At 40.4% G+C, this 15,555-nt stretch overlaps 1 protein-coding gene across 2 annotated transcripts in view; it reads right to left on the bottom strand.

Annotated features, from left to right (window-relative positions):
* LOC122791812 (signaling lymphocytic activation molecule-like) overlaps positions 1-15,555 on the bottom strand; it is a 528,221-nt gene that overhangs the window by 329,796 nt on the left and 182,870 nt on the right. For both annotated transcript variants that reach the window (XM_044059767.1, XM_044059768.1), the window contains exon 3: positions 9,206-9,493. In XM_044059767.1, the coding sequence (XP_043915702.1) occupies positions 9,206-9,493 (288 nt within the window). The remainder of the gene's footprint in view (positions 1-9,205; positions 9,494-15,555) is intronic.

Here is a 15,555-nt window from a genome sequence, read left to right as displayed (position 1 = left end):
TATTCTGCATACGACACAGTGTCGCCTTGGAGGATTATACCATTACCCACCCCCCCACACACACATATTCCTGACACTCCATCCATCACTGCTTTGGTTGATGGCCCATGACACGGTCAAGGTAACACATTGCATACCTTACATATGTCAGGTACCTGTATGGTTGTGTGGACTACCCTGCCATGTTTGACTTTCCACATGCTATACCTCACGCACATAGGTACACGCCCATACTTAACTTTCATGACATGGTTGGTATACCCGGGTAATACCCGTTCAACTGTGACACTTCCTGACAAGTTCGGCTTGGACCGTTGATGAGCGGATTTTGGCTGACTGTTCTAATCATTGGTAGGATGCCACCATTTCTTATGTCCAGGATTGGATATATTCTGGACACATATCCGAATGTACTGGACAACATGTACCCACAGTCAATGCTACGGATAATACTGTTCCTTTCAGCCTACATGTTGCCTTATTGTTGTAGCAGTTTATATGCTCCTTCTGTTTCATTTACATGCTTATTCTATTTCTTGTCACATTTGGTATGTGAAATACGGACATACCTATTGTATGTGACTATTACATGCGTTGTGGGATATAATTTGGTCATACAGTCACTAGACATTTACATTTATCGTGTTTTTTGTTATGGACACATCTGCCCAGCTGTGTACCCTCCCTCACAATATGGGTCAGCTGGTGACCCTGACCATTGGGCTGGACGTACCTATTGGTGGCGCGCTAACATATGATGCGTTTCACTTCCACCTGGTATAACTATCTACACTGCATTGCACTAGGGGCACACAGTTTTCAATGTCATTTGTTGGCGGGATAGGGCCCCATTATTCCCTACCATGCATTTGTGTTTGCTTCTTCATTTTGTGTTCGCAGGAACTGTCTTGCATGCTTTGCATACGTTTCAGTATCCACAGACACTGACAGATGTGATTACTATTGCTTGCAAATTGTTATATGTAAGCATTTTAGGTTGCACGTCGACAGCTGACATTTCCACGCCTCCGTGCGCCACTTCGACACCCTATGCAGTCGTGCTGCTTTCCTATACACATGGCTGTGGTGGCAGCGTGCCTTCATTAATATGCATTTGGCACTACTGCGCCATCTTCATGCCTCACGGTCAGTGCAAGCCTAACGCTGGCCTTGCGCCGAGCTTCATGAATCCCGGGGATGGTTTTTTAGATTAATATTATGTTGAAATATTCTGAAAGTATTAGATGTTAATAAAAAGAAAACAGAGCATACCAGTTAAATAATGAAGCAAAATGTAAGCAGAAAATAATAAAATAATAAAACTGGCAGGCAGATATGGCGTAAAACATTTAATACAAACTTAAAATAACAAAAACTTAAAATAACAAAAGATGAGCGCTTTCATACCACACTAGGTATTTTGTCAAAGATCTAGCTTAAACCACTCTAACTACCCTTAAATACATTAGTGTTTAAGATCATGTGACCTAAGTAATGGCTTAATTGGAATGCAATCATTAAGCCCTTTTCCATTTGTTGCCTGCAAGATAACAATCCATTTTATTTCAAGGCATTCTGTATAGGTCTTAACATCACCTCCTCTCAAACCAAGCTTGAAGATTTCTAAGACAGTGAATTTAAACCAGTGGTCAGTTCCTGCATGTTTCACATGTTTAAAAAGAGCATTCTTCTCATCACATCTATTGACAGCATGCAGATGCTCTCTAATTCTATCTCCAGACATTGGTTGGTCTTACCAACGTAGAAGGCTTTACAGATTTCACAACATGCACAATACACTAAATTGCAACAACTACAGTTGTCATATAAATCAATCCTAAAAATGCGTTCAGTACCTGGATGCATGAATTGGTCGTCTGTCTTTATATCGAAAAACCACAGCAGGAAACGAATCGGAACCAACTTTTTCTTAGATAATCCAATTTTATTCAGATAGAGCCAGTAAAAAACCAAAGGTTCAACGAAGCCAATAAAAACCAGATATACAGTTCTGCTCTTGCCTCAAAACGTAAACCACGTTTACATTTTGAGGCAAGAGCAGAACTGTATATCTGTTTTTTATTGGCTTCGTTGAACCTTTGGTTTTTTACTGGCTCTATCTGAATAAAATTGGATTATCTAAGAAAAAGTTGGTTCCGATTCGTTTCCTGCTGTGGTTTTTCGTTAAAAACCTTGTGGTTGTCCTGCATTGTTCTTGTTTGCTTATCGTCTGTCTTTATATACCTACGTACATTGCAGTGATGGCAGGGATAAGTACCAGTCCTGCATATATCAATATCAATACTAATGTGTGTTAAGGATTTGTAACATAGTATTTTCTTAAAAGATGGACGATTCTTGAAACAGAAAGAGGGTTCATCCTCTAGTAACCCCTTACATTTCTTGTCTGACATCATTACCCTCCAATGCTTCTTAATTATATCACAAATAAAACCAGTATCATTGGAGTAAGTAAGATTCATCCATATCGGGTGACCTGTTCTACATGCTTCAGCACTACGATATCCAGTCTGAGTCTCAAAAAATGGTTTTCTACGGCTGTCCCGCAACAAAATATTGTCATTCTGTGCCATGGAAATCTCAGTACTACTGTAGCCTCTGATTAAAAAATTAGAGGTCAAATTGTTAAAAAATTCATACATATCACTGTCTCTTGTATGGAGATGTGCTGCCCTAAAAAATTGCGCCCTTAGAACATTCTGCTTAACATGTCTTGGATGCATATTATGGCCATGGACAATATTATTTTTCTTACATGTCTTATTATACAGGCTAGTGTCTAGGCCTTCACATGTTTTAAGTACAATTTGACCTCTAATTTTATATTCCTCATTCGTAACTGTGGGCAGTATAAAGGTATCAGACTTCTGTCACACTACATAAAACTGCTGGAGAGGGTGACTGATAAATGAATACACAGAGTAATCAGAGGCTACAGTAGTACTGAGATTTCCATGGCACAGAATGACAATATTTTGTTGAGGGACAGCCGTAGAAAACCCTTTTTTGAGGCTCAGACTGGATATTGTAGCACTGAAGCATGTAGAACAGGTCACTCGAAATGGATGAATCTTACTTACTCCAATGATACTGGTTTTATTTGTGATATAATTAATAAGTGTTGGAGGGTAATGATGGCAGACAAGAAATGTAAGGGGTTACTAGAGGATGAACCCTCTTTCTGTTTCAAGAATCATCCATCTTTTAAGAAAATGCTATGTTACAAATCTTTAACACACACTAGTACTGATGTTGATATATGTAGTTCTGGTACTTATCCCTGCCATCACTGCAATGTATGTAGGTGTATAAAGACAGATGACCAATTCATGCATCCAGGTACTGAACGCATTTTTAGGATTGATTTATATGACAACTGTAGTAGTTGCAATTTAGTGTATTGTGCATGTTGTGAAGTCTGTAAAGCCTTCTATGTTGGTAAGACCAACCAATGTCTAAGAGATAGAATTAGAGAGCATCTGCATGCTGTCAATAGATGTGATGAGAAGAATTCTCTTTTTAAACATGTGAAACGTGCAGGAACTGACCACTGGTTTAAATTCACGGTCTTAGAAATCTTCAAGCTTGGTTTGAGAGGAGGTGATGTTAAGACCTATACAGAATGCCTTGAAATAAAATGGATTGTTATCTTGCATGCAACAAATGGAAAAGGGCGTAATGATTGCATTCCAATTAAGCCATTACTTAGGTCACATGATCTTAAACACTAATGTATTTAAGGGTAGTTAGAGTGGTTTAAGCTAGATCTTTGGCAAAATACCTAGTGTGGTATGAAAGCGCTCATCTTTTGTTATTTTAAGTTTTTGTTATTTTATGTTTGTATTAAACATTGTACGCCATATCTGCCTGCCAATTTTATTATTTTCTAAGTATTAGATGTATAATTTGCATAGATTTTGCAATACAACAAACAGCAGTATGCTATCCCCTCTTGTCATATATCATTGGAAAGCTCTCAAATGGGAGAACACATCTCATTCTAAGACTTTGGATCTATATTGCACATTACAGAGATATAATCATTTGTTTGCTCATAACACTGGTAATTTTTGGCATATAAAATATAAACTATAATTTTTCTTTTTTATATCTACAATATAAAATCAGCATATGCAGAAAGACACTTGATACTAACACTGGTGTGCAGCCCACTGTCTACAGAAGAGCTTTCAGATTTTACATTTTCTGTAACTCATACCATTTATCAGATATTACATGTCTTATGAAGTGTATTTTAGTATAAGATTTTGCTCCTCAAGTGGACCTGACTGAGTGGCCATGGCTATTTCAGACACTGTGGGCAGCAGGGCTGCAGTATGGTGTGTCAGTAAGCGTAAAATGTTCTTGTTCAAAGGAAGGAAGTGGTTTCCTGGCTTAGAAGATATCAGGAAGCTAGAGGATTAATCAGCCTCCTACTGTTTCGGATTAAATGAGTATATGAACAGGAAGCAGGAAATGCTGCTGAGGTTGCTAGTGGGAAGTATTGCCATCAAAGATGCTCATGCGACACACTGCAGGTGGAACCCAGTCTGCATGAAAAGGCATGCTTTCCTTGGTCATACAAGGGTCTTAATGCAAGGAATATGGCTACAGACCATCTCAAGTCAGTCTACAAAAAATGTCGATGCAACAACATCACTGTTACCTGTGGACATAGGTTATCAACCACATCCATGGGCTTCAACCAGGTAATAGGCAGTAGTGTTCCTCCAACGCAGCTCCTAGACTGGCATGCGCCCATTTTTAAATTTCTAGACCTTCTCTGTTGCTTGTGGGCACAATGCCTGCCATCTCCTCTTGTGGGTAATGAGAACTTCAAAGGCAACAATACTTCTCAGGAACAACACAAGGCATACGCGGACAGCATGAATATATGAGCATGGTCCTGTAATTCTACCCTTTCTCTGCTATGGACCTCATCACACCCTGGTGCCACAAATCAGCACAGTGGACAGTATCAATGGTCATGTCATGCTAACTTTACCACATTACTGGAGGATGTAATCCTTGACTCCCTAAAACTTCCCAGAGTACATAGATAGCATATTTGACTCCCATGATCCTACCCATACATATAGTATTGCAGTAATTTTTCAGTGTGTCTTGTTCCACAAAAACAAATCCCCAAACTTCCCAAAAAGTTCTGGTCACATTAAAAAGTTTTGCCTACATCTGGATATTACTTTCACTGATTTAGTCTGCTGTTTCATCCTGCCAATAAAGATGATTAAGAGGTTGATTTCAATACAAACATTACAGCAGCATTTGCAAGACCTAATAGATAAAGCAGGACAACATGAGTTGGTGTTGATAATGGGGGACTTGAATGCACATATCATAGATGAGTGTCAAATAAGCATTCTAACATCTGTGTATATTAACAAAGGGGGCATTCATAACTGGGGGCAGTATAAAGGTATCAAACTTCTGCCACACTACATAAAACTGATGGAGAGGGTGACTGATAAATGAATACACAGATTAGTGGAAAGTAAAATGGGAGAGGAGCAGTCAGATTCATATTAGGATGCAACACAACTGACCTGATGTTTGCAGTGAGACGGGTAGTTAAGAAGAAACTAGAGATGAGGAAATAGTCCAACTGGGTATTCCTCGAATTGGAGAAAGCATATGACAAGGTCCCAAGAAAGCTGATTTGGCAAGTCATGTGATGGTTTGAACTCTTTGAAACATTGGTAGAATTAGTGCAGGCTAGGTACAAGGATCGAATGACAAATATACAAACAGTGTTTGGACTAACACAGAGGTACAGTGAGAATGGCTGTGCATCAGGGTTCAGCTCTGAGCCCACTGCTGTTCATACATTAGCAAACAGGTCGGAGGGGACAAATAAGGAAAGCTGCTGTATGCAGATGATGGGGCATTAGAGGCAGACTCTGAACAGAAAATGTCAGCAAATGATGGGGGGATGCAATGCAAAACTGAAGGCACATGGGATGAAACTCATCCAGGAAAAAAGAGGTCATTGTTCCCCTCTACTCATCACTCATTAGGTCCATTATAGAGTGCAACACCCCTTTTGGTATGTACCTCACAAGACATCTACAACAACTGGAAAGGCCACAGAAATACCTCACAAAGAGGATTACCATCCTCAAACAGATGCCCGACGCAGACCGTCTCAAAAAACTCCAGCTTTACTCTGTCGCATATTGCCTACTCAGAGGCGATCACTGCCTAACATACAAAGCTATGTCAAACCCAGTGCTGTTGGACATGCTCCACGTAAAGAAATCCCAATCCCTCTGAGCTACATGCTCTAGGGACCTAAACCTTATCACCACAATAAACAGAACATGCTGGAGGGATAGATTCCTGTCTCAGAGACTTCCCATACTCTGGAACAAACTACCTATCTATATCAACAAAGCTCCTCATTAGCACTCTGCAAGAAGAATCTTGATGACTGGATGGGAAGCAGGAAATTCACCCCGGGGATTCCTCTGTGGCTCTGCTTGACAGAGGCACAGGAAAATAATTTTCGTGGGTGGCAAAACCCAGAGTACTGGTTGGCTAGGCTTATATAGACCCTAGGGCCAATAGCTTAGTACCTACCTATGAACCTGTGAGCCTATGAACAAGACAGTTGTCATGGCAGCAAATAGAGGGAAAACAAGAAGGAGCAGATAACTGAGATAGAAAGGAAAATACTGGAACAGGTTAACAGCTTCAAGTATCTGGGAAGGGTGGTTGAGGTAAGGGAGAAGTCTGAATGAAGAGATCAAACTAGGAATCAGAGGGGCTGCAGCCAACTGGCGCACAGTTTCAGAGGTACTGTATGACAGAAGAATGCCAAATAAGCTGAAAAGTAAGGTGTACAAAACAGTGGTGTGACTAGTACTACTCTATGGCACACAAACCTAGATGGTAAAGGCAGAGCAGTTGAGGGAGCTTGAGGTGATGAAAATGAGACAGGTGATAGGATGCTCACTGTGGGACAGACGAAGAAATGAGGACATCAAATCAGAAGCCAAATCAGCTCCAATTTCAGAGAAGGACAGAGAGAACAGATTATGGTGGTTTGGGCACATGTGCAGGAAAACAAAAGACAATCTGGTGAAGAAGATTTGGGAGAGACATAAAACAGGTAAGAGGAAATGAGAATGTCTATCAAAGAGACAGACAGAATGCTTGATAAACCCGTGCCGGTCAGGCATGACCATCAAAGAAGGTAGGAGAGTGGCACTGAATTGAGAAAGATGGCAACAGTTTACACTATACCCCAATCCCATGTAGAAAATAAGTAAAATGAGATTGATGAGGATGATGATTAGAGTATGAATATGCTCTAAGCAGAACGATATTATAAATCAAAACTTGTTTATTATTTCAGTTAAATACGTTTCTGTTTAATGGTGGTCTGCTAATATATAATCAATGTGGCTGCATTTTGTATAAGGCAGGACAGTTTTTAATATTTAATAAAGTAAACTGAAACAGCAATGCAATAATTCTAGCATGAAATAATTTAACTCTAAAGCAAGAATGTTTCAGTCACTGTCTTCTTATAAGCTGTAATACAATCATTGTCTATAATGCAGCAATGTTTCTAATTATTCCATATTAATAGGCTAGCAACAAAGTTTCAAGGTGAAATGTTACACTTGTTTGTGCCTAGCTTTGCTAAGATGCTCATTTAATACCCCACATAAATAGCAACGTGAAAACATCAAAGTGTATTTCCTCCACCAACCTTGTGTTATATAACTGTGAATGTGATAAAGGACTACTCCCTTACTTTATACTTGCCAGATACCCGATACATCTAGTTTTCAGATGGATGCAGTAATTTAAACAAAAATAGGAGACAATTCAGGGTTCTGACTGATAGGAACAGGTTTCACAACGATCATGTGATGTGCTTACAGTGTTCATTAACCCAAGTCTGATATTGTCATGCTGACGGGTACAAAAGTAACACTAATATTTACAGAATTAAATCAAGTTATTCCCATCCATAGGCAAAATTAATTATAATTTTCTGTGATTTGCTATCTGTAACCCCTTTCACATAACAAAAAGCAGTATTCCCTATTTGCCCATATTGTACTAAAGAGCATCTAAGGAAACAGTCACATCCATCAACAAGAATTTCAAAAGATTTCATATCTGAGCATTCCCATCTGCATATTTACTATAAGGTTGCTGTGCAACTTTTAATTCAGTCTCTCTTTATTTATGAATTCCCTTCAGTATTCAGTCATTTTTAAGCCTCATAACTATGAAAAAGTTATACTTAACCAAATGTGCACCATTTATAAAGCATGAAGCAGCAGATCTTTTCAACACGTCCTTTCCCTATCTCCAACAACTGGACAGGCAGAATAGAGCCGAAGACACCATTGCACACTAAGACTAAGGATGATCGTTTCAATTAGATTGTTTCATGTATTATGCTAGTCTGACTGCGGTGGTGGTGCTGCGGTAGCATTGTCACCTCACAGTAAAGACGTTGTCCTGTTCGATTCTCAGCTAGAGCGTCTTTTGTGTGGAGACATGCGTGAATGGAAGTACCTTTGTTGAAGGCTGTGCATCAGGGCTGGCAACTCGGCACGTAAAAATCTACTGCCAACCATTAGCGGACCAGGAGTTCTGCTGTGGCAATCCCTAACCAGGAAAAGTCGAAAGACACAACAACGACATGTATTATATCAGCAAAGGAAATACAAATCCTCTTTACAATTGTTTGAAATGTCTCTCCTTCATAAGTAGCAAATAATTAAGGCACCGCAGTGAAAATGCATTAAAGCTGTATCGCGCACCATCATTCTTCTACCAGTACCCTGCTTCCCAAACATGGCTCTTTTCTGGCAATTTATGTTGTTTACAATGAAATGACAGACTTGATACTAGTTGAATTTTTTGTGCAGTCTTGTTAAAGTTTTTAAACTAGTGGTAGGGAACAAACCTCACGTTGGTTTGTAAATTGCAATCAATCAATTACTCATAAATCAACCAACCAACTAATCATTCACTCAGTCAATCACTAAATAAACAGTCTGTCATTTTAGCATCAATCAATCTTTTCTCTGATGAGTGCATCCTTGTCACTTTAGGTATAGCTTTAACTGTATAAAACAGCATACTGTGCTTTGCATAGTAAAGTAGCAATTAGAAATAGCAAAGATATGTTAAATTTTACCAGGTTTGTTCTCATGACAGCTTGCTGTGATATTAACTGATGCACTTCTTGAACTGACAGGATTTCTTGCTTCACATGTGTATGCAATAGTAACATTAGTGACTTCCACATCATGGAAGATGCTTCCATTATGAACACTGATAGAACCCGTATCAGCTGGTGTCTTGTTCCAGGAGAATGTTACATTTGTACCTTTTCCTGTGGAACATTCTAGAGTAATATTACAAGTTAAATGTCCATACGTCCCACTCTTTTGAGAGTGATTAATGATGAGCGAATCAACAGGTTCTGCAATAATAAGAGCATAGCTGGTTATGTCACATTGCTTTTAAGTTTGACAAGTCTTTTCATCAAGTATAATCCATCCATCCATCCTCTATTTAAACTTAATTTGTTTATTTTGCAGATATTAAAAGTTATGAATGATGTAAAAGCAAATAAATATTTTACTTAAATATATACCAAGAAAAATTGCATAATAAAAACTACATTTTTAAATCATATTTTAATATTTAAAATATATTCTCAAGATATTTTATAGATCGGTTTTCAAACATTTCTGAAATGATTATATCATTTTACATTTGCATGACTACAAAAGGAAACAAAAAGCATCTCTAGCATGTCCTTTAATTGCATTCAATATTCAGATTCCACTACATCCATATTTTCCCTCTCACCTCTTTTCGACCTGTCCGATGCCTCCATAACCACACACAGCACTCTAGATGGAGTATGGTCATGGCTCACCATTGCCTATTTTATTCTGTAATCTATCTCCCTGAGGCATCATTGCAAAATTTTGTTTGTTGCTATAACTCCCCTCTCAGTCTACTACCAGTTGTCCACTCCAAGTATGGTCAATACTCACAGCTCCTTTTTCTGCTCTGTTGCCAACTGATCTACTCCCCCATCTGCTATTTCACATCAGCTTTACTGTAACCCCAGTGCAGTGCTTTATATTTGTCTACAATTAACCTCATCTACCATAAGAGGCAAAAGCCAGACACTGGCTTTTGAAATGACAACAGCAAAAGGGGGGAATGTTGGGAGAAAATTCAAACTGATGCAAGAAGCTAAACAAATCAAACACTACAGCTTGTCATCAATAGTATATCAGGTCAGCATGTGAGCTGAAATGGCCAGGAATATGTTTAAACTTAATTAAACAAATACCAAGATAGCAATCAGTCTGTAAAATAGATCTGTACAAACCACTTTATAGCACATTCTGCAACAGAGTGCCATAAAGCAATACATAAGCATGCACCTAAAGTATGTTGTTTAACACCGTGGGACCAGAGAAATGGCCACACTTATCAGAAACAACATAAGGGTGAAAATGTTGATGGGGAAGGTTGGACCATCCAAAGGCAATAGATATGATACAGTCAGAACTTGGTGACACCAAGAAGGGGACAGAGTACAATGATAGCTACAGGAATGCTGCTATTGCAGCTCAAAACCTACACAGAACTCTCACTATAATGAACTTTGGTATCCTCTGGTGGCCAGATTGACAGGTTTTGCCAGAAGAGTGAATATGCAATCAACTTCAGGAGTCTTCAGATATGGTTGAGGCAGTCATCTAGATGTCTGTCCACCACCACCACCTCTAGCAAATGTTGCAAATAAGTGGACCACCATAGGTGATGGAGTAGGGATGTCTGCCTGCATGAGGCCTTCCTTCCTCTGTAGCAACATGGTCTCATCCCTACTTCTGGAACTTGCTTGACCTGTAACAGTGGCAGGCTGTGGTGGAGGTCCCCAGACATAATTTTTCTTTCTATCTGGACCCAAAGTCCAGAAGTTTTTGTGCCTGCAGATTTGGAGCCATGTAAGATTCCTAGTCTATAGAAGAGTGATTACAGTCCCCCATGAGTAAGGTGATAAGTTGGGTGGTGAGTGTGTCCAGAAGGTTAAGTATGTACTATGAGCTTCATGGGATATAGAGGGCAAAGTATAGATGACTAGGATGTGATACGGGATTTTATCTATGGTGACCAGCACGTACAGAAACTCCAGCACATCATCCTGTTTAACCAACCTAGAGGTATGCTTGCTGTTGATATATTTCACGATGCCTCCACATTTAGCCCTTGTCTGTACAGCTACTGGCCTAAAATTGTGGAAGGCAGTTAATCCTTGGACTGCTGGGGTACTCTCTGCAGCTTTAAACCATGTCTTGGTAACTGTACAGATATTTATATTCTCTATGGTAAGGAGGGCTTGGATGGTGTTTAGCTTTTGTTTAGGCTCCTGGCATTGAGCAATAACTCCTTGAGTTCAGTTGAGTTGATTTTGCTATGTCGGTAGGTTTGTCAATTTAGCATTGCCTAAAAAAGACTCTTCAGGGAAGGATAAAGTTTTAGCCTAGAGGGACAGGTGCAGACCATCTTTGGCAAAGCAACATGGTATGTTAGTTAACCTTGTCTTCCCATGCTGCAAACTAGAAACACTCATGACCACATTTGGTTTATTTTAAATGTTCAAGGGAAAAAGTGCATAACATACTGCACAGTACCATTCGTGACAGTAATACTAAACTTATAAAAAGTGTCAATGCAGTTCAACAAGTTGTGCCTGAAAGCATGAGTAAGGTTCATAGGTTCATAGCTTGGTACTAGGCTATCAGCCCTAGGGCCTATACAAGCCTAGCCATAACAATTCCCTGGCTATTTCTTCCCACAATATTTACTTGGAATGTGATGGTGCTGATGTTTTAATACCAAACGTGTGCACACCACATTTTGACATCGTACTTTTACTAAACTTGTTAAATATGATAATGTGGTAAGAGAAAAAGAAACATAAACATTTTTGGACTTGGAGAGAAAGTGATTATAATAGTTAAATAATGATATCTATACCAACATAAAAACTAGTAAACCAAAGAAATGAAGACATATGTACATGGAAACTAAAGGGAATGCCTCACGAAAGAAGTACAAATACAAACTTGATTAGGCAATCTGTTATATCCAGTTACTCTTGTGCCTGACTTAAAACACAAGATGATAATTGTCCAGGACTTTACACAGTTCAAGATAGAGGGGTAAAGAAGATACAGGGGTTGTTTGGCTTTCAGCTTTTTCCCGATAAGGGGTCACCACAGTGGAACTCCGGTCCGCTAATGATTGGCAGTAGATTTTTTTTTTATGAAACACCAAGGTGCCAGCTTGATGCCCAACCTTCAACGAAGGCAAGCCCATTTACGCACACATGTCTTTCGAACGCTACCCAACTGCGGGGAGGACATGCAGACTCCACACAGAAGGCACTCCCAAGCCAAGCCAAGAATCGAACGGGAGAACCTCTTGCTTTGAGGTAAAAATGCTACCGCCATACCACCGCGGCATAAAGAAGATACAGGGGTAAAAGTTCAAATAGATGCATTGCCAAAAACATTAACCTCAGTAAAGGAAAACATACTGGAGTAGAAGACATAAAGGCAACTAATATTTGGAAGGGTTAAATAAATCTGATACTGAGTCATACCAAAATACTTTAGTATTCAAAGTAATAAAAGAAGTCAGTGAGGAGACCTACAGGGAAGGTGAGACATATTAAAATACAGCAGAAGTTAAAGTAAAAAAGAATGTGAGCATGGGAAACTGAAAGAGAAGATACCATAATTAACAATATACTAAGGGAAAAGTATCCAAACTTAAAAAGAGATAAATGAATCTCATGCTGATGAAAAATTGAGATAAAGACTTGAACAGAGACGGAAGTATCACCCTACTATAAAAAATAGAAATACAGAAATTGAAACAGGGTTATAAGGGTAAAACAAGTAAGATAACAACTAAAGAACAGAAAGAATGTTCTCAGTCTCCTGGTAGAAGAAAATAATTTTTACAGGATGAACTTGACGGAAAAAGCCTGTACTGTACAGGTGAGAAGGTCAGGTTTCCACTTCATGTCAGAATATTAATAAAAATAATGCTGACTTGGTTGACATGCAGTGAAGTTCTGTCAATTTCAAGAAGGTTCAGTGGAAAGACAATCCCCCGAATTCTTAAAAGCTTGCACTGAACAGCCTGCAGGGGCGTGCATGAGAGCTCCTACACTAATCCTGCACGGACGAAGACCTTGTATGCAAATCACCCCATTTGCAGAAGAAATGCATGCAAATGAGGTGATTTTGTGATCCAGGCAGCTTGCAACCATCCGTGCAGGTCTAGTGCAATCAGCAGAAATGCACTCGATTAGTAACCGAGTACATTTCTGCAAAATCCAAAACAGAGCTATGACAGCTCCAAATAAAGGCTGCATATCATGTAGTAAGCATGTCAATGGCCAAGTATAATGCCATTGGCATTGCAAACAATACAAAAAATAAAAAAAAATCAACTTTTATTTTTCTGTAACCGATCTCAGCTGTTTAAGCATAGGGCAGCGGCGTGCAAATGAAATTGGGGGAAAATAACAAAATTAACTTAAATTAAGCATTCTAACTAAAATCAGTATTCTGCCATGCAAGTCAATGGCAGGCAGAAGACAACCTGGCCAGTGAGTAGTGCTTGCTAAGGGGGGAGTCTCAGTGTGAGACATGTAACTATGCATTAGCAGGCAATCCTATGCAAATGAGGGGAAGAATAGTGAATCCCAGTATACCCGAGCATGTGAGTCAGGTCCCAACAGTGTAAGAGTAGGAATAGCTTGGTGCAAGCCTAGGAGGTAGGTGACATCATGGGGGGGTGTCAGGCATACTGTAAGCAGATTGGAGCCCTGTGGCTCGGGTTTGCTCCTAGCTTAGCACAACTAAGCTAGGGGTGTGTCTAAACCTGCCTAGCACTCTTTACAAAGCCTAAGCGGGTGTGCACATTGCACACTGGGTTTTACAGGAGGAAAAAAGAAGTTAAACATGAAATAGCAGCACTGTGCACATTTGAGCACTCTGTTTGCGCAGCGCGCACCCGGGCTTAAACAGTAAGGCAACACAAAGGGAAATCCACAGTAGGAAGGTAATCTAGGACAACTAGCATAGCTGGCAGGTGAAATGTATCAGAATCAGCCAATTACACAGGCAGCAGACCAGCCCAGCCCAGAACACTACTATAAACTATGCAAACACCTACCCCTCTGGTTTTTCCCACACTCTACACCACAGGTGTATACAAATGGGGAAATTTTAACAAACCAACCTACAAAATGAGAAGGGCAGCAGCAGGCAATATAGAATAACATGTGCAACAGGCTGAGGCTGGTGAGGATGTGAATGCTGCCGATCAACCCACAGTGAGGAGACAGAGAAGAGTGTACAGACCCAGGGTAACTACATGAACTGGAGATAGTGGAGTGCTATAGGGTGGACAGAGACCTCCTACAGCAAATTGTTGAGCTGTGCCGGCCACACCTGACACACCAAACTGACTGAGGGGAACCCATCCCAGTTGATACCAAAGTATGTGTAGGTCTAAGAATACTAGCCACAGGTACCTCCCAAAGCTCAACTGAGGATATCATGGGGATCTCACAGGCATCAGCATCCAGAGTATTCCACCAGTTCCTGGATGCCATGCCAGCACATGCCATTGAGCACGTATATTTCCTCAACACCCATGGGGTGTTGGCCAGCAATATACGTCTCTTCCACCAAATAGCAGAATACCCTGAGGTAGTGGGTGCTATAGACTGCTTGCACATATGCATCAAAACACCTCCTGGTTATCAGGGTAGGGCCTACATCAACTGCAGGGGAATCCCCTCCATCAACTGCCAGGTTGTCTGTGATGCTCAGGGAATTATAATGAATGTGTGTGCTGGCTGTCCTGGAAGCTATGACGATTCCCACATATGGCATCTGATGCAGCTGTACCAGAGATTTGCCATTGGGAACATCCCCTACGGTCACCTAGTGGGGGATGCTGGTTACACACTGGAGCCATGGCTGATGACACCCATCAGAAATGCACACACACCTGAAAAAGAATGCCAAAATGAGGCACACGCAAAGACCAGACTTAAAATAGGGTGTGTGTTTGGGATGCTCAGGTCACGGTTCCAGTGTCTAGACACATCTGGTAGAGCCTTGCAGTACTCACCAGCTACATGTAACCAAATTGTCATCGTATGTGCCATGCTACACAATATGATCCTGCAGAAAAAGCTGCAGCAGGAACAGCACAGGACAAGTTCACACAGCCCACCACCAATGCCAAGGCCTGCACAGGCACAGAGTGACTCAGAGGAGGTACAACCTGAGCCTGCCCCAGTAGGCAGACGGAGGCATGTCCAGAATGCCAAGGCCGCAGCAAAGAGACAACACATAGCACATACACTGACACAGTAGGGACCCAGGGAATGACACCTCTCTCTCTGACTCGCACATACAGTAAAAGGGA

The sequence above is a fragment of the Protopterus annectens genome, chromosome 17.part0 (assembly GCF_019279795.1).
Source record: "Protopterus annectens isolate FY-2018-M chromosome 17.part0, PAN1.0, whole genome shotgun sequence".
Taxonomy (NCBI): Eukaryota; Metazoa; Chordata; order Ceratodontiformes; family Protopteridae; genus Protopterus; species Protopterus annectens.
This window is presented reverse-complemented; position numbering and strand designations above follow the sequence as displayed.